The sequence below is a fragment of the Medicago sativa genome, chromosome 5, assembly GCF_051527215.1.
Source record: "Medicago sativa cultivar Bolivia chromosome 5, Bolivia_mono, whole genome shotgun sequence".
Taxonomy (NCBI): Eukaryota; Viridiplantae; Streptophyta; class Magnoliopsida; order Fabales; family Fabaceae; genus Medicago; species Medicago sativa.
In genome coordinates, this window is record NC_140753.1 from 52,262,546 (window position 1) to 52,286,496 (window position 23,951).

The 23,951-nt window shown below is 34.1% G+C and overlaps 1 protein-coding gene and 1 pseudogene across 1 annotated transcript; one reads left to right on the forward strand and one right to left on the reverse strand.

Annotated features, from left to right (window-relative positions):
• Window positions 1-1,431: 1,431 nt before the first annotated feature.
• LOC146922890 (uncharacterized) lies at window positions 1,432-6,614 on the forward strand (annotated as a pseudogene).
• Window positions 6,615-15,818: 9,204 nt separating this feature from the next.
• On the reverse strand, window positions 15,819-23,533 carry LOC146922891 (BTB/POZ domain-containing protein). Its single transcript, XM_085715680.1, has 13 exons — window positions 23,210-23,533; window positions 21,243-22,036; window positions 20,719-21,042; window positions 19,883-20,110; window positions 19,376-19,537; window positions 18,715-18,921; window positions 18,583-18,630; window positions 18,341-18,399; window positions 17,862-17,994; window positions 17,670-17,750; window positions 17,506-17,586; window positions 17,195-17,263; window positions 15,819-16,210 (listed from the first exon to the last, which is right to left on the reverse strand). Exons 2-13 carry the CDS (start codon window positions 22,023-22,025, stop codon window positions 15,992-15,994), a joined length of 2,394 nt encoding a protein of 797 aa, XP_085571806.1. The 5' UTR covers window positions 22,026-22,036; window positions 23,210-23,533; the 3' UTR covers window positions 15,819-15,991.
• Between the last annotated feature and the right edge of the window lie 418 nt (window positions 23,534-23,951).

Sequence of the window (23,951 nt, forward strand, 5' to 3'; positions counted from 1 at the left end):
ACATTTATCGTTTGGATTTTATAAATAGAATAGAAAGATTCAGATTTTTGAATGACATTGTCCAACTTTGTTCTTTCGTAGGAGATAGTTTTTTTCCGAGAATAAAAGAGAGTTGGTATTATCTTAAAAAAAATAAAAAATTGGTATTAGAATTTTCATGGTCATGTGATGAACAATTGACATTTTTTTATCAAGAAGAAATGACAAAACAAAACCAAAACTATGATCCTAGGTGAGCAACTCCAAGAGCATCATCTAGAAGGGAACGATGCAGTTGAGGGGGTAAAAAATCCAAGGGTGCGTTTGATTTGCTAAAAAATGAAGGACAGGACAGAACAACTCTAGTTGTCCAGTGTTTGATTTGTAAAACTGTTTCAGGTACAGGACAAACTGGAGGCAAGGGACAGGACAAAAACTCATATTTTTGTCCCTCACCAAACCACAGCACAACTTTTTGTCTCATGTACAAGTTGTATAAAATACCAAAATAGCATTTTGTCCCCCAAAAATCATATAAAACATAAAATTACTCATTGCCATAAAAAATTTGTCCTGTACTGTTCTGCCTTGTGTTGTGTTGTTCTGTCCAGTACTTATTGTTTTGCAAACCAAACACACCCCAAGACTTTAGGTTTTAGATGTCTTACAAGAAACAATAATGGTGATTGGTTGTTGGGTTTTACTGGTTTTTGTGGTTTTACTTCTTGCTTGACGGCTGAATTATATGCCATTTTTCATGACCTTCGAATTGCGTATGATGCGCGGAACACGAACATTATTCTTGAATCAGATTATAGGGTCGCTCTTGAGCTAATCATGTCGGATGTCCAATCACGTCATCTTCATACTCCTCTTATTAGTAAGTTTGTCCATGTTGAATATTAGCACAGAATCAATCAGATTCTTGTCTTGTTTGACTTATTGTAAATACTAATTAATTGTAATTAGTTGTATTAGAATTAGCATTTAAAGGGAGAATAAGTAGCATTTATAGATAGAATAATTTCTCCTATTTTCTGGCAAGACCAGCACACTGACTATTCTATAAATACACCCTCCGGTCACAAATATAAGTAAAAATCCATGTTTTAGATTCATTCAATAAATGATGTATGTGGTCTTTATTGTAGACAACATACATCATTTATTGAATGAATCTAAAATATGAATTTTTGCTTATATTTGTGACCGGAGGGTGTACCTCCTATGTACTGTTTTACAGATATATGAATATAGAGCATATTTCTATATGGTATCAGTGGCAGCAAGAAATCCATAGGGTTTATTTTGCTTCCGTTTGTTTCTTTTTCTTTTTCTTTTTCTTTTCTTCCCATCCCACATAATGTCTGATTCCATGTCTGATAGTGAGTCCCAGCATTCACCCAAACATTCTTCACCCAAACCTGAATCACCCCAACCTGTCATGAAAATCACCATGTTTAGATCACAACAATTCGGCTGAACGGTGCTAATTACTTTCATTGGTCACAGTCTGTTCGGTTGTATCTCAGGGGGAGAGGAAAGATTGGCTACATCACTGGAGACAAGAAACAACCAGACAAGGCAGACACAGATTATGATACATGGGATGAAGAAAATTCCATGGTCATGACATGGTTAGTCAATTATATGACTGAAGAGATAGGTGCGAACTATCTCTGTTATGATACCGCAAAAGATCTTTGGGAGAGTGTCTCTCAAATATACTCTGATTTAGGAAACCAGACCCAAATTTACAAATTAACTCGCCAACTTGGAGAAATTAGGCAACCTGAAGATTCAGTCACCAAATACTTCAATTGTCTCAAACGTATTTGGCAAGATCTGGATCTCTTCAAGGAATATGAGTGGAAGTCACCTGAGGACTGCAAGCACTACAAGAAGATGGTGGATGTTAGCCGTGTCTTCAAATTTCTTGCAGGTTTAAATGTTGAGTTTGATGAGGTTCGTGGCCGAATCCCTGGTAGGAATCCTATCCCTTCAATTGGTGACGTCTTTGCGGAAGTGCGTCGCGAAGAGAGTCGTAGGCAAGTGATGCTCGAAAAAAAGATAGTCGTTGTCCCGCCACCGGTTGAAGGATTTGCCTTGGCTGTTCCTCAAGTCAATCGCAAATCTTTCCCTACTCCATGAGGTGGTGACAAGACCCATTTAGTTTGCAACTACTGTGGCCGCAATCGTCACACTCGAGAAACTTGTTTCAAGCTACATGGTAGGCCAAACAATAGCAAGGCTGGTAAGTTTGGTGACCGACCTATGCCTATAACCAACGATGTTGCTTCATCTCCATTTACTAAGGAGCAGATTGTAACACCCATACCAGACGTATCTAGAAAGTCTGGCACGTGCGTTAACATTAGTACTGGATATATTAAAATATACAACATAAGAATTACATTCGAAAGAATATTATACAACAAATTGCGTTCGTACATTAATAACATAAACATCTCAACCATATATATAATTTCATCCTTAAAGTCCCAAGCATCCTGCAGCGACACGAACGCACACACTTGCTGAAACATCCTTCCAACTTCAAGCTTGCATAACATCCTGCTTATCTGAAACAAATAAGGATTGGGATGAGACATAATGTCTCAGTGAGTTCCCCTAAATCCTAGGCTATAGGCAACCTCAAGGGGAAACCTACGGTCACCATGTGTCTACTTTACAACCTGACGGTTGATTATACGTGTGTGGGGACTTGCATACTTAGACGGTTGTGCATACTAGGGCCGTCATAATTCATCTTACTTGTTATAGGCTTACTATCATACGTGTCATGGCGGTCAAGGGATCCTAGGACCGCTAACTCAAGATACGTTAAACGCATCAAGACTTAACATAACATATTCATGACACAATCCTAAACCGGACGATTAGGGGAACCTAAGATCGTCATCGGCATAACATTTTTTACTTGCTCTAATCCATGCCTTGTACTTATCATGTAGCATCTAATGCTCTTGTTCTTAAACATAAACGTGCATGGAGTCATTTTCGCATAAACATAAACATAACATACATATTCGTATCTAAGTTAATTCATTATGTTAGCGTTGAACATACAAACATTATCTTGATTCATTTTACGGAGAGCCCCGGGGTGGAGTAAACCCGAGTACAATCCCATACATACCGAAAATAGCTAGCTAAGGTAATCGAACTCCCTCGGTGTCGTGCGGGTCCCTTACGGCTTAAACCGTTCCCCTTAGGTCGAGAACCTCCCGTATCCCCATGGCGTGGATAACAAGAGACACGAACACCTACGTCTTACTTACTCATTTACCACGGATCCTTAAGCGATCCTAAGTGTGATAAACTACACATACATATCATGGTCTTAACATTCACAAACATTCATGAAAGGTTTTTAACCTATACATGCATACTCGTTTACCTCGGATCCGGCGTCGATCCGATTAGTAGTAAACTACCTCTTTATTCATTCATATTCATCTATACTTGCCATACTTATCATTCTTGCTATCTTTCTAGTTCTCAACACTATGTTGAGGCTCTACATTCATGCCCTTTCTTATTTCACAGCTACCCGAGCAATATCGACTTAAACTCTCTTGATTCACTCTTGTCATTCATGTTAAGATTGCCATGATTTTCATTTCAAGAATCATTTGATGTTATGTGCATTGCCTAGATGTTGTTTTAAGGTTATAAAGTTGTAAAACGACGAAAGGAAGACTACATAATGCACCACGGCCCCAGGATGGACCAACAGGCCAAAAACATGTTGGTCAAACCAGAGGGCTGCGCTATTAGCGCCCCTGGAGCGTGGGACATTCCTGAAGAATTTCGCTATTAGCGTAGATTTCGCTAATAGCGTAGTTCTTCGGGTCTGTGGTACTAATTTTCCAGTTTTGGCCCAAAACTTGTTCAGTTTGATCCTGCAATGCACTATAATCATCCAGCAACATACATATACATTTATAAACATATTACACGGCAATTTAACATCAAATCAACAAGAATTTATCAAAAGTCTATTAGGGTCCTAATCCTCTCATAAACATAAATCAATCCTTTAATCATGAAATTACACAACCCAAAGGGTGGTAAACTATCTATGGAACTCACCTAACATGTTCTTTGCAATATCCAAGCATCAATCCTAGCTTTGATCCATTCTTGATCTTTCCCCTTTTCACCAAACCATGTTTAATTCTTGGGTTAATATGTGTTTACCCCCCTGTAATTTGGGCGAGTTTCGGTTTTCCCCCCTGTAAAAAATTTTGTTTGAATTGCACCCTTGTAAAAAAAATTTTTCCGGAAAACACCCCTCCCCCCTCCAACTCAGCAGATTCGCTGACGTGGCGCTGCCTTGGCTTTTTTTTTTAAAATGCCACGTCATATTTTTGTTTTAAAAATAAATTTTAAAAAACAAAAAAATAATAAAAAAATTTAAGTTTTTTTTCCAAAAATTTAAAAAATCGAAAAATAATTTTAGAAAAATAAAAAAAAACATAAAAATATTCAGTTTTTTTTTCCAAAAATGTAAAAAATCGAAAAATAATTTTCAAAAATAAAAAAATAATAAAAAAATTCAGTTTTTTTCCTAAAAATTTAAAAATTGAAAAATAATTTTAAAAAATTTTCCACGTCAAATCGAAAAAAAATTAGATTTTTTTCAATAATTTAAAAATTATAAAAAAACTATTAAGATTTTTTTGGAAATTTAAAAAATTAGAAAAAAATCAGAAAATATAATCAGATTTTTTTAAAATTAAAAAGATTTTTAAAAATTCTGGAATTTAATTTTCAAAATACAAAAAAAGTAAATTTTCAAAATTAGAAAAAAAGGTCAGATTTTTTAAAAAAATATTCTGGAAAAAAATTAATTTTTAAAAATCTGAATACAAATTTAGAGTATTTTATAAAAGTCATGGAAATTCCATTTTTCCTATAATTAAGCTCTTCATTAGAGGAGGTAGAATTCATAAATCATAAATCTTATAAAATCTTTCCACGACGATGACAAAACCCTCTGATATTATTTGAGAATAAAAATTCTTATTATAGCCCCAAAACGGATTTTTGGTTAGAATCATTAGGCAAAAAAAATTTGTGGAATGAAATGATTTTTTTCCCAATATTTTATTAAAATTGTGGTATAAAATTTTCGAATAAAAAATCTGACTATTTTTCTAATTTTTAAAATTTTTGAAATAAAATCTAATTTTTTTCGATTTTTAAATTTTTCGGAAAAAAAAAGATGACTATTTTTCTGCTTTTTAATATTTCGGAAAAAATCTTAATATTTTTTCTGAATTTTTTGGATTTTTAAAATTTTGTAAAAAAAACTGAATATTTTTATGATTTTTTGGATTTTTTTATTTTTTCAAAATTATTTTTCGATTTTTAAAATTTTTTGGAAAAAAAAATTGAATATTTTTATGTTTTTTTGGATTTTTCTAAAATTATTTTTCGATTTTTTAAATTTTTGGAAAAAAAACTTAAATTTTTTTATTATTTTTTGGATTTTTTTGTTTTTTAAAATTTATTTTTAAATATTTTTAAAACAAAAATATGACGTGGCATTTTAAAAAAAATAAAAAATGAAAAAAAAAGCCAAGGCAGCGCCACGTCAGCGAATCTGCTGAGTTGGAGAGGGGAGGGGTGTTTTCCGGAAATTTTTTTTTTTACAAGGGTGCAATTCAAACAAAAATTTTTACAGGGGGAAAATCGAAACTCGCCCAAATTACAGGGGGGTAAACACATATTGACCCTTAATTCTTTCCTCCACTTGTTTCTTGCTTGATAAGCTACCATAATACATGCTTAAACCATGTTTTGAAGGAAGATTGGATGTATTAGAGAGAAGAGGGAGGCACATATGGTAGAGAGAAGGAGGAGAAACTTTCTTCTCAAAACCTAGAGAGAGAAAGTGAAAGGGAAAATGAATATTTTAGGTCCAAACATGCTTATATACTCCCTTGTGCGAGATTACTTAAATGCCCTTCGTCTCAGTCGTGTTTACCTGACACTGATACATAAGTCCATACTTGAGTGATATTACATAACAATATCCTCCGTCATACTTAACATTCCTCATTACTTAACCTCTGATACATTTGACTAATAATTCCATTAGCTGACGAGCGGGATATTACACAGATACTGTGGCATAAACAGGTAAGGATTCTTGGGCACTATTTGTCTAAAACCATTCCAACCCCTGGATAATAGATTCAGGGGCATCTGAACACATGACTAATTGCTCTCATCTATTCAATTTATATTTTCCTAGTTCTAGTTCTGAAAAAGTTAGGATAGTTGATGGTAGTTATTCTAGTATTGCAGGCAAAGGAAACATAAAAATATCAGAGCAAATCACTTTGCAATCTGTTTTACATGTTCCCAAATTTGCTTGTAATCTTCTATCTGCTCATAAACTGTCTGAGGACTCTAACTGTCCTGTTCTTTTTCGTCCTTCTACTTGTATTTTTCAGGACCAGAACTTGGGGAAGACGATTGGAACTGCTAGAGAGATTAATGGACTGTACTACTTTGATGAAACTCCCCTTGGTAATACAACAATGTTCGGTTCAAGTCGTATAAGTCCACCTTTTGTTTCAAAAAATCATGTTATGGCATAAACGATTAGACCATCCGAGTTTTTCTTATCTTAAGCATTTGTTTCCTGAATTTTCCAAAGAAATAAGTTCCTCACAATTTCATTGTGAAGCTTGTCATTTAGCTAAAGATCATCGTGTGTCTTTTAATTCAAGAGGTTATTCTGCATCTAAACCTTTTTATCTAATTCATAGCGATGTTTGGGGTCCTTCAAAAATTAAAACTTCATATGGAAAAAAATGGTTTGTGACATTTATTGATGATCATACACGGGTGTGTTGGGTTTACCTCATGGAAAAGAAATCAGAAGTTGAACAAAGGTTTCAAGATTTTTTTAACATGATTAAAAATCAAATTAATACCACGACTGGCATTCTAAGGTTTGACAATGACACTGAATACTTCAATAAATATTTAAGTACATTCCTAGTAACTAATGGGATAATTCACCAATCCACTTGTCGTGATACTCCACAACAAAATGGTATTGCTGAAAGAAAAAATAGATATCTCCTAGAAGTTACTAGAGCTATTATGTTTTCTATGAATGTATCTAAGTATCTTTGGGGTAATGCTTTATTAACTGCTTGTTACCTCATCAATCGAATGCCATCCCGTGTGTTACAATACGAAACTCATGTGCAGGTGTTACAAAATAATTTTCCCACTTCTCGCATTATTACAAATCTTCCCCTTATAGTTTTTGGTTGTCTTTGTTATGTTTACATCCCAAATATTTTTCGTTCCAAGTTGGATCCTAAAGCCGAAAAATGTGTTTTTCTTGGCTATGCTTCCAATAAAAAGGGATACAAATGTTTTAACCCAATTACAAAGTTTTTTTTTTTGAAAGCATGGATGTCCACTTTGTTGAAGATTAACCTTTTTTTAGAAAAAATTCTCTTCAGGGGGAGAGTCAGAGTAGTAATGAGGAAGATAATTTTTGGGAAATTTTACCTGTTCTAGATGATGTTGTAACAAATGATCACCTAGATGCTAAGATAATAGAACCTAGAAAACCCGATCTTGAATTGCCAGAACATATAGTATTTGAAACAGGGGGAGAAGAGGGAGAAACAGTGATTAAGAATCCTGAACTTAAAGTGTATGTTCGGAAAAAAATTTCACAAAGATGGTACAGACTCCCTTGTCTTTCTAGTAGAAGTTCAATCAGATTCTCCAAGTGAAGGTCCTACTGATAATCCATCTTCTAGTTCCTCCGGTAATTCTTCTCACTTATCCAATGATTCACCTGATTTGTCTTTTCCTGATATTAATCTTCCAATTGTTGTGAGAAAAAATATTCCAGACCTCAATATCCCTATTGCTGAAAGAAAATGTGCTCGTACATGCACTAAACACCCCATGTGTAATTAATTGTCATACACTCACAGAGCATATATGTCTAGGATTTCTAATTTGTTTGTGCCCAGAACTATTCAGGAAGCATTTGGTGATCCGAATTAGAAATTAGCAGTGAAAGAAGAGATGAATGCTTTGAACATAAATAACACTTGGTGTATTACTGATCTACCTTATGACAAAAAGGCAGTAGGATGTAAGTGGGTCTTTACAGTGAAGTGCAAGGCTGATGGAAGTGTGGAAAGATACAAAGCAAGATTAGTAGCAAAAGGATTCACTCAAACTCATGGTATAGATTATCTGGAGACTTTTGCCCCGGTTGCTAAGATCAATTCCATCAAAATTCTTCTCTCTCTTGCAGTAAATTTCAACTGGACCCTACATCAATATGATGTTAAAAACGTCTTCTTGAATGGAGAATTACATGAAGAAGTATATATGAGCTTGCCTCCAGGATTTGAAGATAAGCTTGGAAGAGGTAAAGTTTGCAGATTGAAAAAATCCTTGTATGGATTAAAATAATCGCCAAGGGCCTGGTTTGAGAGATTTGGAAGTGTTGTCAAGAGACATGGCTTCACTCAAAGTCAAGCAGATCACACTATGTTCTTCAAATACTCACGTGAAGGTAAGATTGCCATCTTAATAGTGTATGTTGATGACATTATTATGACAGGAGACGATATTGGAGAGATTAGTGATCTAAAGGGAAGACTTGAGGTTGAGTTCGACATCAAGGATCTTGAAAAATTAAAATACTTTCTCGGTATGGAGTTTGCAAGATCGAAAGAAGGAATTTTCCTCAACCAGCGGAAGTATATACTTGATTTACTCACAGAAACAGGGATGACAGGGTGTAAGGCAGCAGAAACACCAATTGATCCTAATGTGAAACTAAAATCAGCTGCTGAAGATGAAACAATAGATAGAAAACGCTATCAACGATTGGCTGGTAGGCTAATTTATCTGTCACATACAAGGCCTGATATAACATTTGTTGTGAGCGTAATAAGCCAATTTATGCATGCACCAGGGCCAGCCCACTTTGAAGTTGTTTTCAGAATATTGAGATATTTAAAGGGAACTCCTGGAAAAGGGTTAATGTTCAGAAACGGAGGGCATATACAGGTTGAAGCCTATACAGATGCTGACTAGGCAGGTAATATAAATGATCGGAAGTCTACATCTGGATATTGTACCTTTGTAGGTGAAAATTTAGTTACATGGAGGAGCAAAAAACAAAATGTTGTAGCCAGGAGAAGTGCAGAGGCTGAATTTCGACCGGTGGCTCATGGTTTTTATGAAGTACTATGGATCAAAAAATTCATGCAATAATTGGAGATTACAAGCCCAACTCCAATGAAAGTTTATTGCGATAGTCCAACTACAAAATCGAGATTGGAATGTTAATTTTCATCATACCCCCCGTCAAGGCAACGAGTGTGCAGATTAGCATATTAAACATGGTGCTTCTTCTTCATATATGACATTTGATCATAGGCAACCAAAATTTGACAACTCATTAACATTGAGAGGGGAAGAGAGAATTTTACAATAAAAACAAAGTGAAAACCGTAAAAAAAAAAAAAACAAAGAGAGAATGGTCGGCGACTGCGATTCCATCGAGGGAGAGGGAGGTGAGACTACGACATTCATGAAGAGAAAACGGCAAAGACGCTAATATTTGTAATGGACATAGTGACGATGGTGGGAATAAGGATGGACGACTACATTGACGGTCATTGACCATAGTGACAACAGCCACTACCGTGGATGGTTTATATTAAAATAAAATTATGATTTTGTGTCATTTTCTTTTCTCCATATTGCTATCTAGTTGATTATGTTCTGGGATGGGGAGGGTAAATGGAGGGAGATAGGAAGAGATGAAAATAAATGGGTGAAAGCTGAAAGAAGGAGATAGCAGTGATGGAATCGCATAGAAGGCGAAGTTGAAGTTGTCTGTACCAAACCACCAACCAAGTCTCCTCCTTTGATGACCTCCATTTCTGACGACTCACCACAACGACATCATTTCCTTGCAGTGGCTACAAATTCGACCTTCATCTCCAAGATGGCCCCTCCTGTCACCGCACTGTTGTGATCGACCATCGGTGATTGTGGCATCGTCGACCCTTCCTCTTCATTGGTGGTGTCATAGTTGTCGATGATGTATTCTCTCCCTGCTTTTTTTTCTTCTCGATTTCTCTTTTATTTAACAAACAAGTTTCTTTCTCTGTCTATATTAATGAGTTGTCAAGTTTTAATTGGATGTGACCAAATGCGAATCGTTGGTCACATGGCCAGAGAAACATAACTCTTTCTCCACACTAGTTTTTTTATTACCTTTTCTGTCCTTGGTTTTTTTTTTTACTATTTCAATTTTAATTTCCAAGTTTCGAGGTTGGACATTTATCATATGGATTTAATAAATAGGATAAAAATACAGATAGTTTTTCTGCAAAGGATAGTTTTTTTTACATAAGTAAAAATTGTTTTTCTTACGAGAATAAAAGAGCGTTGGTACTATAATTGCTAATAAAAATGTCGAAATTGTTGGACGGAATGTTGTGATTGGGATTCGAGCTCTGAAACTTTCACTTGTGTGTGTGTGTGTGAGTTTTCTATGGCTATTGTTATTTCATATATCTATCATAACCCCAATCACAAGCTAGTGCATGGCAAGTACATCTAGCACTCCTACAAATCAAAAACAAAAATTTGAGCGATGGTGACCAGCGCATTGATCATCGGCAATACCTTCGACAACAAAAAAGCAATTGAGCGCATTCAAATTTTGAAATTGGTTAACATTCATACAAAACATGGAGATGTCATTTCCATTGTTCAAATAACATGGATATGCTAGTAAAAAAAATGTTGACAATGGAACGTAGCAGAGTATATATAAGTGTGTGTGTGTGCGCGCATACCTATGTGTTTGCATGCATGAGTTAAAATAGGATATCAAACTCGTAATTCAGACATAACACTCAAAATATGACATTCTCATTGTTCAAAGGTGACATTTATTATACACAAGAATTTGTTTACCTTTAGTAGCTAGTTTTTCAGAAATCTATTAATATGTATTTGACCCCTTAGCATACTTTTATTTAGGGTGGCATTTAGGATGGGTGAGGGAAAGAGTTTCCCATTATGGGAAAGATACTTTTTTACCATTGGATCAAAGAAAGACCATAATATTATCATAGTCTTTCAACATTAGATTATTTTTACATTATCTTCCATCACCCTTTCTCTCTCCCCCTCCATGTCTCTACTCACTCACCTATCACCACCACCACCACCAACAACAACAACCTCTCAAAATATATACACCATTAGATCAACTATGAAACAAACTTTTATTGTGGTCTGTAAACACTATAATTTTTAACTCCATCTTCAACCTTCATTTCCATCTACTTCTGCAAAAACTTTAATGTGCACCCCTGTTCCGATTGAGGCATTCTATAGCGAATTTTTTGCAGACCTACACACTGATATTGGGGAAAACGAAAATTTAAACGATAAAAACTTTGTATGTTTTTTTTACCACCTTTTATGCGTTCAATTGTAAAATTACTGCAATTCAAAACCTTTTTTGTTTGATAAATAAAGTTTTTGAGTTCTGAGAATTGCAAAGCTGCAATAGAATCTCAACCATATAGAAAATCTATCCTCGAACAAAGGATATAAAAAATCATAGAAACAAAGGTGGGGAAGAACAAAGGGTTTCTAAATTTCCATTGAAGTAATTTTATTTGTGGTATGTAAAAACTTTCATGTTTTTTATTTTATTTTAAGGAAATTAAATTAACAATGAAAAGTACAAACAATGAAAATCACAGATCTGGTGTTGTTGCTCATGGAGGTGAGTGGGATGGAGAGGAGAGAATGATGATTGAAGATGGAATGAAAAAAAATATAGTGCTGACAGACCACCATAAAAATGTACTCCTTAGTTGATCTAATGGTCAAAATGAATTGATCCATGGTGGGAAAATCTTTCCTTCACCCACCCTAAATGCCACCTTTATTTAGTCCCCTTCGCGATATATATATCATTTTTTTTATTATTATCGGTTCATTTGTGATAATCATCGTCTAACCACACAAGACGTTCATTCTAAGAAGGATGTGGTTATGTGATTTCTGATGATATCGTCTGCAAATATCTGCAGGTCATGTGTCTTTTTCACTCGATCTCTCGATATGGACTATGATCATATTCCTTACGACATTTCGTTTTCCCCTAATTCAAGTTCAATTCATTGGATTTTACTGCTTTAGCTAACCGCATAACTAGATTAGTCCAAATGTTTTGCTCAATTAATTCATCATTGACGTGAAGCCTAAATATGTATTAGTGGACACACACACACACACACAAGTTACCTATTCACGTCTACAATAACAATAACAACACTATATTTTCCCTTAAAAGAATATATTTCCCTAAAAAAAAAAATCAACCATTCCCTCCCCGCCTCATCTTCCATTGGCGGAAGATCCATAACAAAAACTGGAGTATGCTGAACGCGCCAACTATTCCTATGAATCCAAAGAAATAGAACTACCAATCGTGGGTGGCCGATGATGGAGGTGGCGAGGTCAGAGTCGAGGCAGCTGCGGCGGAAAACCATTTGTGGTTTTCTCCATCGGATCAACAAGCGCCTAAATACAAAACAAAAAATAAAAATTAATAAAACATAAATATAATTGTCGAAAATTGATTTTTAATCATTGAACATTTATTAATTTATTTATAAAGGCAACATAAACTTAAATATTTTTTAATTATTAAACATTTATTTAATCATTGAAGAAACTTAATTGTTTTTTAATCATGAGTAAATTATGCCATGGTCATATGACTAACGATTCACACTTTTGACAACTCATTAACATTGAGAGAGAGGGGAGAGAAAATTTATAAGTATACTCTTGATTCAGCTAATTCCGTAATTCTTATAACTAAAAACAAAACATGAATGTAAACAATATTTTAATTTCATAAAAACTATACTTAATTCTAGACAAGAAAAAAATATAATTTTTAACACCAAGAAGAAAATTACTACCGAATTGTATTTAATTAATTTATTTATATGTAATCTTCAAAAATAACATGTGTAATTTTTCCTAAATGATAGAGATATAATTGCGTGTCTGCGCGTGTGTATGAACTTGCTTGCATGTATGATTTATAAAAACAGCTAAAAAATTAGAATCCACATTATCTCTATTTTGAAATAGACATGTCTTTCTTTCTTTAGGTTTATTTGATTCGATCTTTTCAATGAGTTCTGATCTTTGACACCGAGGACCTTGATGTCTCAAGAGTACTTCTAAAAATAATTACATTCAATATACTATCTATATAAGACAAACATATAGAAAGTAGATTATTAAATTGTCATTGTAAGAGATAGAATTGTAATCGACTAAAATAGTTTCTTTATAGGCCAACATCCGTCATCTCATTTTCCTCCATTTCTTCATGAATCCCCTTTCTCTCACCACCACCACCACCACCATCATCTCATTTCTCTCTATTTTATTACTGATAGAAAATATTACACACGGAACAAGTTATCGCTGATAAAAAATTTAAAATCATTATACACCGGACAAGTTATCATTGATATAGCTTTTAGAATATGCACATAGCTTTTAGAATATGCACATGACAAGTTGTCACTTATAATTTTTTTTATTAATTATTATACACAAGACAAGTTGATATTATGGGTTTTTTTTTTTAAATCATATATAAACAAAATGTCTAACTAAAATAAATCATCCACATTAACGAGTACACGTACGGAGCCATGGGTATCTTTACTATATGTATAGACAATTGGTTTAGATTATAATTTTGATAGCTCCTTTCACATTGAATCTATGTCTAAATTATAAAAACATAATTTTCACCTTTCGTTGATATCTTGTATTATTTATATTCTTAGCTAGCATAAATATGGACACTAACTTATGCGACTATCGAATTTTCTATTTTGCTAAATGTGTATCTATATTTTTTTTTTGTCAAGTAGCCTAGTGACTAGAGCTCACACATATAATATGTGCAAAAGTGAGGTGTCCGGGGTTCGAACCCCGGCCCCTGCATATATCACACTCAAATAATTTTGATAAATGAATCAAAATAAGTTTCCATTAAAGTGCCTATTTTTTGTTTTCTTTTAGGCTTATGTCTTAATCTTTCTCATTCTAAAACAGGAGATATCAGTACGTCTCAAAACTAAATTCCAATCCTTACGAATTAAATTCGAAAACATATGCACATTCTAACAATAAAATCTACAACTTGACAAATTAACGGACACATGGGTTATACTTCGAGCCAATAGCGTAAATCAAAATGAAAGAATGTTCACATTGATAAAGTCCTTGTGATCAAACTTTATTGCAAAAAAAGCCTTAGCCCACAATGGACCTGGTACTCATTCAACTCAACAAAACACAATTCAATATCATAACAACAATTACAATTGAACAATTTCATACAAGCAACAACAATTCAGTTTAGCAGAGAATATTTACCACACTATAAATCGCAAGTAGGATGTGCACATATATATTTTTATTTTTGAATAACCCTAAGAAAGCAACTAACAAACAATTCTCCCAAGACAGTTCAGACAATCATTCACAATGCAATATACATTCCATATAATTCATAATATAATTTTCATATGACACTAACAAACAAACAATCAATCATAGCCAAATCTAAATAAATACAATATCATCCCTCACCTTAATATTTACAAATACTCGCAGCAACTACACAACCTTGATAGCTCAAACGCACGAACAAACCGCTATAGTCCAAATTATCATCACAAGTCACAACCATTACAAGTAAGACAGGGCAGCAGACCACATCAACATTTCCAACACAACAATGCATAACAGAATATACAAGAAGGTTAGATGTGCGTCCAAAATGAATTTAAACATCTACAACAACTCAAATTAAATTAATAATGAGTGATTTTCGTATTCAAACATGAAGAATTAAATTAGAGTCTTTTCTAAAATGTGGGCTAAAAAATTTCATCTCAAACTTAGAAGTATAATCAATTGAAACAATTTATATAATCAATTAGAGCCTATTGCAATGGAATCATTCTTATTTTGATGGAAATTTACTAATTTTAATTAAATTTTAAATAACATTATAAACAATGATAAACACAATATAGTTTAAATAAGAGACATAATTGAAAGAAAAGTATCACATTAAAACTATGTATCATCTTTATATACAAGTATTCATAAATAAATTTGCTATATTCAAATTGGATATATATTTTCTCTACTTTTGGTAAGCATGTAGACAACCTTTTCACCAATGAAAGTTGATAAAGAATGTTGCCGTGATGAACTCTTTAGTCGGTGTTATATGAATATATTTGCCAACACATTTTGAACCTTGAGGCCTGACTTTTCTGAATCCCAAAACCAAACACCTACGCAATTTTCTATATAAAAGTTTTTTTTTAAACAACCTACTTTGATTCAAATAATACGAACAAAACATCTATTACTTTTTTTTATATACAAAATAAATGCTCTTCAGATACTTTTTCAACACCCTAATACAAGACCATGAAGACATGTTGAGTTATTGACAGTTGATAATATCTGTGGAGAGTATGTTACAAAAAAAGAAAATATTTACAAGATTCACGTTTAAATGTGTATTCTTAATTGCAATTTCTTGTCTGTGGGTAGCATAACGAATAAAAATAAAAGTTATAAAACTAACTTGGTGAACCTCTCCTCTACATAATGACAAACAATTATTTCAATCCAATTTTAGTGACAAAGTAAAATAATTCACCATCAAATTTTGAACTTCAATTATTCTTAGTATAACAACATAGAGTTATATATTATTACATTATTCAATCAAATAAGGGAACATAACGAAACTGGACATGTAATTAAGGAAGCATGTATGTATAGTAATAGGAGCGCCTATCCTATCTGAGAGCCAAACCAAAAGGTTTTAGAGGAAGTAGCCATAAAGTTCCAAGTAGCAAATACAGAAGTTCCAAGGATTAGTAGTGTCAGTGGTCGGTCCTGTGAGAACAACCCGGAAATACCTAAAGGGAAGCAGGGCGTTGGGACCAACTACGGGCCAAGATGCAAACTGACCAGGTTTGCATACTGTCCTGTCGTTTTCATGGACCCTCAAGTCCCGCCAGCTCTTTCCGTCCGCTGATCCCTGATAATTTCACAACAATATTAATTAATCCTTCACATTACATATGAAAGATACTTTTGTGGAATCAAAACACTTGTTGTGGAATCAGAAATAAAAAATATTTATTAGAAGATACATTATTTAATATAGGATTTAAAGAATATGCACGATAAGGTAAACCACTTTTACATTGACATCTGAAGGAAAATTTACCATTTCGTTTCATCATATCACCATACTTATGTTAAAATTAATGGTATGACATGGATAAATAAAGGACTCTTATTAGATGTCATTGTAAGATTAATTTACACAGACAAATATATGTCCATTAAACTAAATGTATTAGTAACACAGCAATGCACTTTTGTAGGAAGAGTTTGTTGCAAAGTACCCAAAAAAAGGAATGCATGACCATGTATGGTAGATTCCATATAAATTAAGAGAAATGATATTTGTACAACCATTTTGTAACAACTTTTTGACAATTTTCTCTCTCATACTCACATTATGTTTTTATTCTCTCTCTTCCTTTTTCTCTCTCTATTATTTTTGACCAATAGAAATAGAGAAAATGGAAGTTGTCATGAAAGTTGTCACCAATGGTTGTTCATATATCATTACTCATAAATTAATTTAGAAGTTAATCTTCATACTCAGCCACCTATGCTCATTCATTCACAAGTCATATTTCTATATAAAGTTCTTTGCACACATCTTCCATATTATCTACGCGTTTCATTAAGAGATTAATTATCATGCACTGACAATGTGAAACTATTTTAGCTATGCATCCAATCAGAAGACACCATAATGCCAATTTGTTATATCAGCTTTTAAAATAACTATATTATGAAATGCAATTTGCGGCATGTGTAAGTGTTTTCCAACGATAGTATATACACATTAAATTAAATGCTTTTCATTTTTTATCCCAACACCAATCTTTTGTAAAAGAAAAACTGAACAATGCAATCACTCATCCATATAGCAGAGACTGTGTACCTGAATATTCCAACATCTCGGGAAGGCCTTGGAGCCATCCTGCCTCATGGTATAGTAGTTGCACATAAGCTGGAGTAAAACAAAAAATCCCTTTAATCAGATGCTGATTCCAATTTAACAAAAATGATCTACTCATTGAGTTTCAATTCAATACTTCATTTATCACATGACAATAAATCATCAAATTAGAAGTTTTATTTTGCAGTCGGAAAATTTTATGTTTTTCTTAAACTAAACATATAATAAATAGCTTTTGTTATTGTCACTCAAAACTGATAAATATCCACTTGTTCAAAGAGCATGTCATGTACCTGATGATCTTGTCCAAGATCAACCATCCACCAGGAACAGTTATGTCCATTTTCCAAACGAGGTCCAGCGAAACATGTTCCCTGTCATAGCCAAATGAAGTATTAGGTGCCATCCAAGACATTAATAGTTCAATAATAAACCACAGTAAATAAATTTAGCATACCTGATATGTTCTTGAGACCAAAACCTTGGGATCAGTGTATCTTGAGTGGGGACTGCTGGCTGTGATGGTAATTTTCTTTGCCTACCACAATTTTATATTTTTTTATTAGAGAATGTATAAATAGTTTGATGACCAGCACTTGCAATAAGAATTCCTAAAAACTAAAAGGGGAACACATAAAGCATGACCTACCTCAGCCAAAAGAGGATTAACCCACTGGTGTTCACCATATGATGTGCCTGCAAAGTAAAGAACTCCATGGTCATCCCCATCACATATATACTGGAGCTCCTTGTAACTAGACCGTCTATGTTGGAATCTAACACTGCAACACATGAAAGTAGTGTTAGAAAGGGAGGGAGGGAGAGAATGTTTGAGTCATTACATTGATTAAGAAATAGAGTTTTTGTATGGATCTGGAAAATAAATTATGTCTATCATCCATATGGGGGTCGTACCCATATGTTTGTTGCATAAGAAAGGGAATACCACAGAAATAGAGTCCAAGGTACGTTAAAAAAGAAAAAAATTGCAGATTTTTTTCATACCAAAAAAGCTATAGCTAATCCACTGCAGAGGCTACAATCTAAATGTTGAAAATTGGCTCAAAGTGCAAAGCATGACATAATGCCTGCTGAAGAATCCAATGTGAGAAACTATGATGAACTTACTTATTTTCATTTTCTGGCCTTCCCAGCCCATGTTTAGCAAAATTTATTGCCTCCTGAACCTGTAAGAATATAAACAACAGAACAATTAATCAAAGATTACATTTACAAAACCGCGCGAATTTGGGTGAGCTAGTTTAGCTTCTTCAAAAGAAAAACCATTTACAAAACCGCACTAAATATAAAAATGGAATCAACTGGAAAAAAGACAGGAAGTATTCATTGGAATAAGACAGCAAACTTACGAGACTTTGTAGAACAGGAATATGCCTGACAATGTTGCTATTCTGCAACTGCACAGTAATTACAAAAGTGTAATTAGAAGAAGAATGTAATAAAACCCTGTACCTAAGTGTCTTAATGTAGAGCAGGCGAACCTTGTCAAGTAAGGAGTGTTGTAGCAGTGGAAATCGCACAAATGACAGCAAGTCATAGACTAATTGAAGCCTCTCCCCAAAAAGGAGTTCAGGTTTTGAATTTAACTGATCCACCACTTCCCATCCAAATAACTCATTTGCATTCATGCCAAACATTAGGATTGCATTAAGAACTTTCTCTTCAGATGTTACCGTCAGATCTGGATGCTGCAACATGCAAATATAGATTTGAGAAATTATCAGTCAGTTGCTCCAATATTACTATAAGGCCTACTGTTATAGTTAGGCAATTTGCTGATGCAGAGTAGATTATATCTACACTAACTAATATCCAGGGGATTTTCTGTTTTGGCTTTTGGTTATAGACTAACTTAGAACTTCAAATGTGTGAATCAATATTTACAGTTCTCAAATCACACAACTTAGGTCCATCCAAATTTCACATACATGAATTCACTAAAGTACAGGTCCATCTTTGATGGCATATCCACATAAATAAAACCCCACTCCTTTATGCCCTTCTACTCAAAAACGTTTTCTGAATTACTCGTAAACAAACAAATATGCAAACTTCTTTAGAAGATATTGAGTGTCATTCAGTTATATTCATTGGATTTAACATCAAATTCAATAAATGGAGCAACTTCAAGAGAAAACACACCTTAATGATATTGAAGAAAGTTGTATCATCTAACAAAACAAAGTCAGTACTGGCACTGATAAAATAGTCAAAGTTTATGGCAATTCTCTTCTGTAATGTTTCTTTAAGAAGTCTGCATGATGGGATTGAAGAAACCACATGGAGGAGTGGACATACAGAGTCCTGCAACAAAGTTCAATAGTTAGCTTCAAAAGCTACGTCATTAATAGTTGCCAAAATTGTCTGCTTCCTCCTCCATTTAATTTGTTTGTATAATAGAAAAACTCTGTTGTATGACCTTCACCCAAAAGAGGAACTTCATCCCTGCATATGATGCGTAGACAAGAAGTATCAATATCTTATAATTGATTATTGTAAAATGGTTCTCTCCTCTTCTTTTGTTCTTATAGGTCCAAAAACCGCAACACTCTTCTCCAATCACTTAATCCAAGTGGCATCCACAGGATAAATGATTCTATCTTCCTAGTAAGCACTAACTACTGTTGTGAGTGGAGTTTACCCAACTACCTGTGAGAGGCATTCTAAAAGCATTTTGCAGCATTCTTGGTGAAGAAACGTCACTCCGAATCGATCAGCCAATAGAAGAAGTTGGAGTAACAAAGAACCAGAATCAATAATTTTCTCATTCAATTGTCCACCATATAAAAAGTCAATCATAGCCTTGAAAGCTTCTGGCGGCACATCCCGTAAAGTAACCTCTGATGACATGCTTTCACTCATTCCATTTGTAAACATCTGTCAAAATAACAATATCTTCAATCGATGGCTCACATGGACGGTATACAAAAATATATAGCCACCGCCTAAAATACATTATTAGCAAACGTTGCATGAGTATTATTTGCATAAAGATAAAACAGAGAATTGTTTCTGGAGTCTGGACAATATGCTTGCTAACTAACATTGCAAAGACCCAACCAGAACACATTGAATGGTGAAACTATTTACAATGGAACTGATGTGTTAATTGATCAACATTACTAGTCACGTAAATAAGTTTGTAACAAGGAATAATGCTAAACATGATAATAATTTTATTTACCTAATTAATTCCTATAGTCATTCCTTGGACATTATAATGTAAATTGTAAAGTCATAAACAGAACATATCACAGACATTTCAGATCCTGCCCGATGTAGAAGTTATTTTAAGAAATTCGGAAACATAATTTCAAAGTTTTTTTTCAGAATACAGCCCATCAATTTTGAACTGAAATCTCACACGATTAAGCTCACTGAAGTTAATACTTCCTCCGTAAAATGGAAAGGTTGATGTTTACGTGCATAAATCTTGCTGTTACAAATCACAAATTATCAGATAACAGATAACGAAATTGGGTTACCTTGGCAAAGGGGATACTCCATAAGCTGAGAACAATTCTATGTACTCGTGCAACAAATCCATAACTCTCAATGTAGATGTTCACATCGCTGTACTGGCCCGACAGTTTTAATTGAACCAGTCTCTGAATGCTGACAGGAAGTGAGGGTAACGTTGAACAATGAGGCCCAATACATGGATATGTTAACTCCACATTCTTTCCGGTGTCAAACAACTTGTTATCTACCTTAATTCGTTCCATAACCTCTTCACATTGCTTCACCAGTGGCATCACTTGAAACTGTAGACTTAAAGCCCTCAAAGAATCAAGGTGTTCTTGTGGAATCTACAGGATAGAAAGATATAACAGTGCATCGAATAAAATAAAAATCAGCCAAGAAAGATGATAATCAACTAGACAAAATCACAAGCAAACTTATAATAAATAGATAGGGGGAATGCAATATGATTAAAGTAGGAAAAAAAGCAAACAAGGATTGCTTCAATAATATATCCACATTGAACAATAAGAAGGAAAAGTGGTACCTGTGTCCAGCCAGTGTAGATGTAGTGAAGTAGTGCACGGAAAAGCGGATAAGAAACAGTGGGTAGTGTGATGGCAAAGGAGGAACATAAAGGGAAGTTTCCAGAAGCAGCTAAAATAGGCTTGTGAGCAGGAACAGGTCTTTCCTCAGGACCAATGATGAATAACATATCAGACAAGTCCCAGCTCTCCAGAAAATTGTCGAGACCCCATTTGTCATAGTCCATATGCAACTGTTTGTCAGCAGCAGTAACATCATCCTCAACTTGATAATCACCAAAAAGCATATGCTTAGATAAGGGCATAAGAGTGTGTTTTAATGAGAGGACATTAACGTTTCTGTACTTAACATGTTTATCCCAACTACTGAGGCCAATGTACTGAACATTACGATTGGGACGAGAATCAGACCACTGGAAGACAACATCCTGAAAAGGGTATTTCCCATTACCAATGCTGATGAAGCCATCGTAGATACTGATCCAATAACTCTGAAACGAATTGGAACAGCAGAGTCCAACCCCTACCACGTCAACAACAGTTTCACCGTTGACCTCAATTTTGAGACGCCGATTCCTATGACTCCCCAATATGATTGTGTAGTGTGGACTACTATCTCTTTTGTAGTGGTAGCCTTGGCTTCCAACATTCTCCCTAAAAACCAATGTGACATCGTTGCAGGCAAATGCATCGAAAGCCACGCATCCCCTACCTGCTTCCTGGAATTTTAAATCCTCTCGCCACGCGCACTCAAACGGTGGCACAGTCAGGAACTTCTCCACCATTTTTAATTAATCTAGCAACTCAAAACAGGGTTGACACTTGTGAATAATATTGAATATGAATGATTGAATACTCAATCAATTAATATATACTAATGATAAAAATATGGAAGCCAATTTACAATGTGAATCAAGATATATATTTGAAACGTCACTATCTCGAGGCAAGATATATAGGCAGAGACAACTAACCTTTAGAACTTATAGAAAACCAAAAACAGTGATCATATATCATAAAGTTGGATGTTATCTTTAAAAAAAAATAAAAAAGTTACTCATGAACACATATGCTTCAACACTCTTAGACTGCTATACACAATCAGTTGAACTACGTTGTTTTTGTATCTATTCTAGTATGAGGTGGTTGTGAGAGTAATCCAAGTTAAATTTGAGCATTTAAAACTGGTCCAAAGGATTGACCTTATTGGATGAAAATAACAATCAAAGGAATAAGAAAGTTCATGACAACGCCATAATGTTCAATCATATCTCTATCCAACTCATTAATCTCTAAATCTTTTTTAATAGTTTCTCTTATAGTTTTTATCTGCCTCTATTGATTTGACTACCCCAACCTTCTCCCTAATGTTGTCATTTCTAATCCTATCATATTTAGTCTTACCGCACATCCAACACAATATCCTCATCTCTGCTATGCTTATTTTATTCTCATGCTGGTTCTTTACCGCCCAACACTACGTCCCACATCAAATACAAAATAACCAAACTATATTGCATTGAAACCTCAAAAGCTTTAAAAGCCCTCCCTCAATCAATAAAACAATAAAGTGAAGCATTTCATACTGAACATAACATTCTAATGCTACTGGTCTCTTTGCACGGCCATATAACCGACCCTGAGTGGCACAGTGATTTTGTTAAAGCTTGAAAGTGTAATTTTTTGACGAAATCACGGGGACACATTGTGATTGAGCCAAACTCAATACATTTTCAATCAAAATATACAATTAATAATAACTAATTCAGATACTGGCCAATAATACAATCTAGGAATCACTCTAATTCTCTAAATTTTTAACCTCCCCCAATTAAACCAAAAACAAGAATAATATACTCATATAATTCAAAAGCTATAAAATTAACAAAAAGCATGCAACAAAAGTCATGATAATAGTAATAAAAAAACAAACTTTAAGACCCCGAATTGAATCAAGAGAGGAAAATACCTTGAAAATGGTGACCCTTTTGGATGAAATTGATGAGAGTAAAGGCAGGAATAAAACGAAGGAAGTTTACATAATGGGTGTGAAGGTGTTGAAAATGGAATCAAAAGAAAGGGTGAATGGAAATCCTAGAGTGGATGATTCTGTGTGAAATTCTTGTTATCAAACTTTGTGGTCACCTCTGTGTATGGTCCTTCTTCTGTCATCAACAAATTTCAAGAATCATCGAAGATTAAGGAAGGAGAGTGGTTGAGGAAATTGAAAAGGGATTGAATGAATGAATCGGTTATGGTGTCATGGATTGAAAATGCTTCTTACGAGATTGACGGCGTCTTAGATTATTAAATTATATATATGCATGATGAAGGAGCAACTTGTCATTTTGATCTCTCAATTTGGGTGGGAGGCCAAATATATTTTAGTGCTCGTTAAAAACTTGTTCCCGTGAACTTAACTCAGTTGGCAGGAACATTGCATAATTTATGTAAGGGTCGGGGTTCGAACCGGACACACAATTTCTCCACATTTAATTGTGTGAGTTCCAGCCACTAGACTGCTAGACAATTTTTTTTTTTGTAATTTTCATCCAACAAAAGAAAATAGTGAGTGTTAGAAACATAATCCTTCCATCACTGTTATAAACAAAAATTAATATTATGTGGTCTATAATAAAGATCATATACATCATTAATTGAATGAATCTAAAATATATATTTTTACTTATAATAATAATCAAAGAGTGTAT

Bases quoted from the DNA above. Each gene is read 5' to 3' on its own strand.
- LOC146922891 (XM_085715680.1), bottom strand. From the start codon at position 22,025: ATGGTGGAGAAGTTCCTGACTGTGCCACCGTTTGAGTGCGCGTGGCGA. The intron at 20,111-20,718 runs GTAACCCAATTT...TTATTTTGACAG, and splicing joins GGAGTATCCCCTTTGCCAAG to ATGTTTACAAATGGAATGAG. The intron at 18,922-19,375 runs GTGTGTTTTCTC...TGCATGTTGCAG, and splicing joins CTTTCTTCAATATCATTAAG to CATCCAGATCTGACGGTAAC.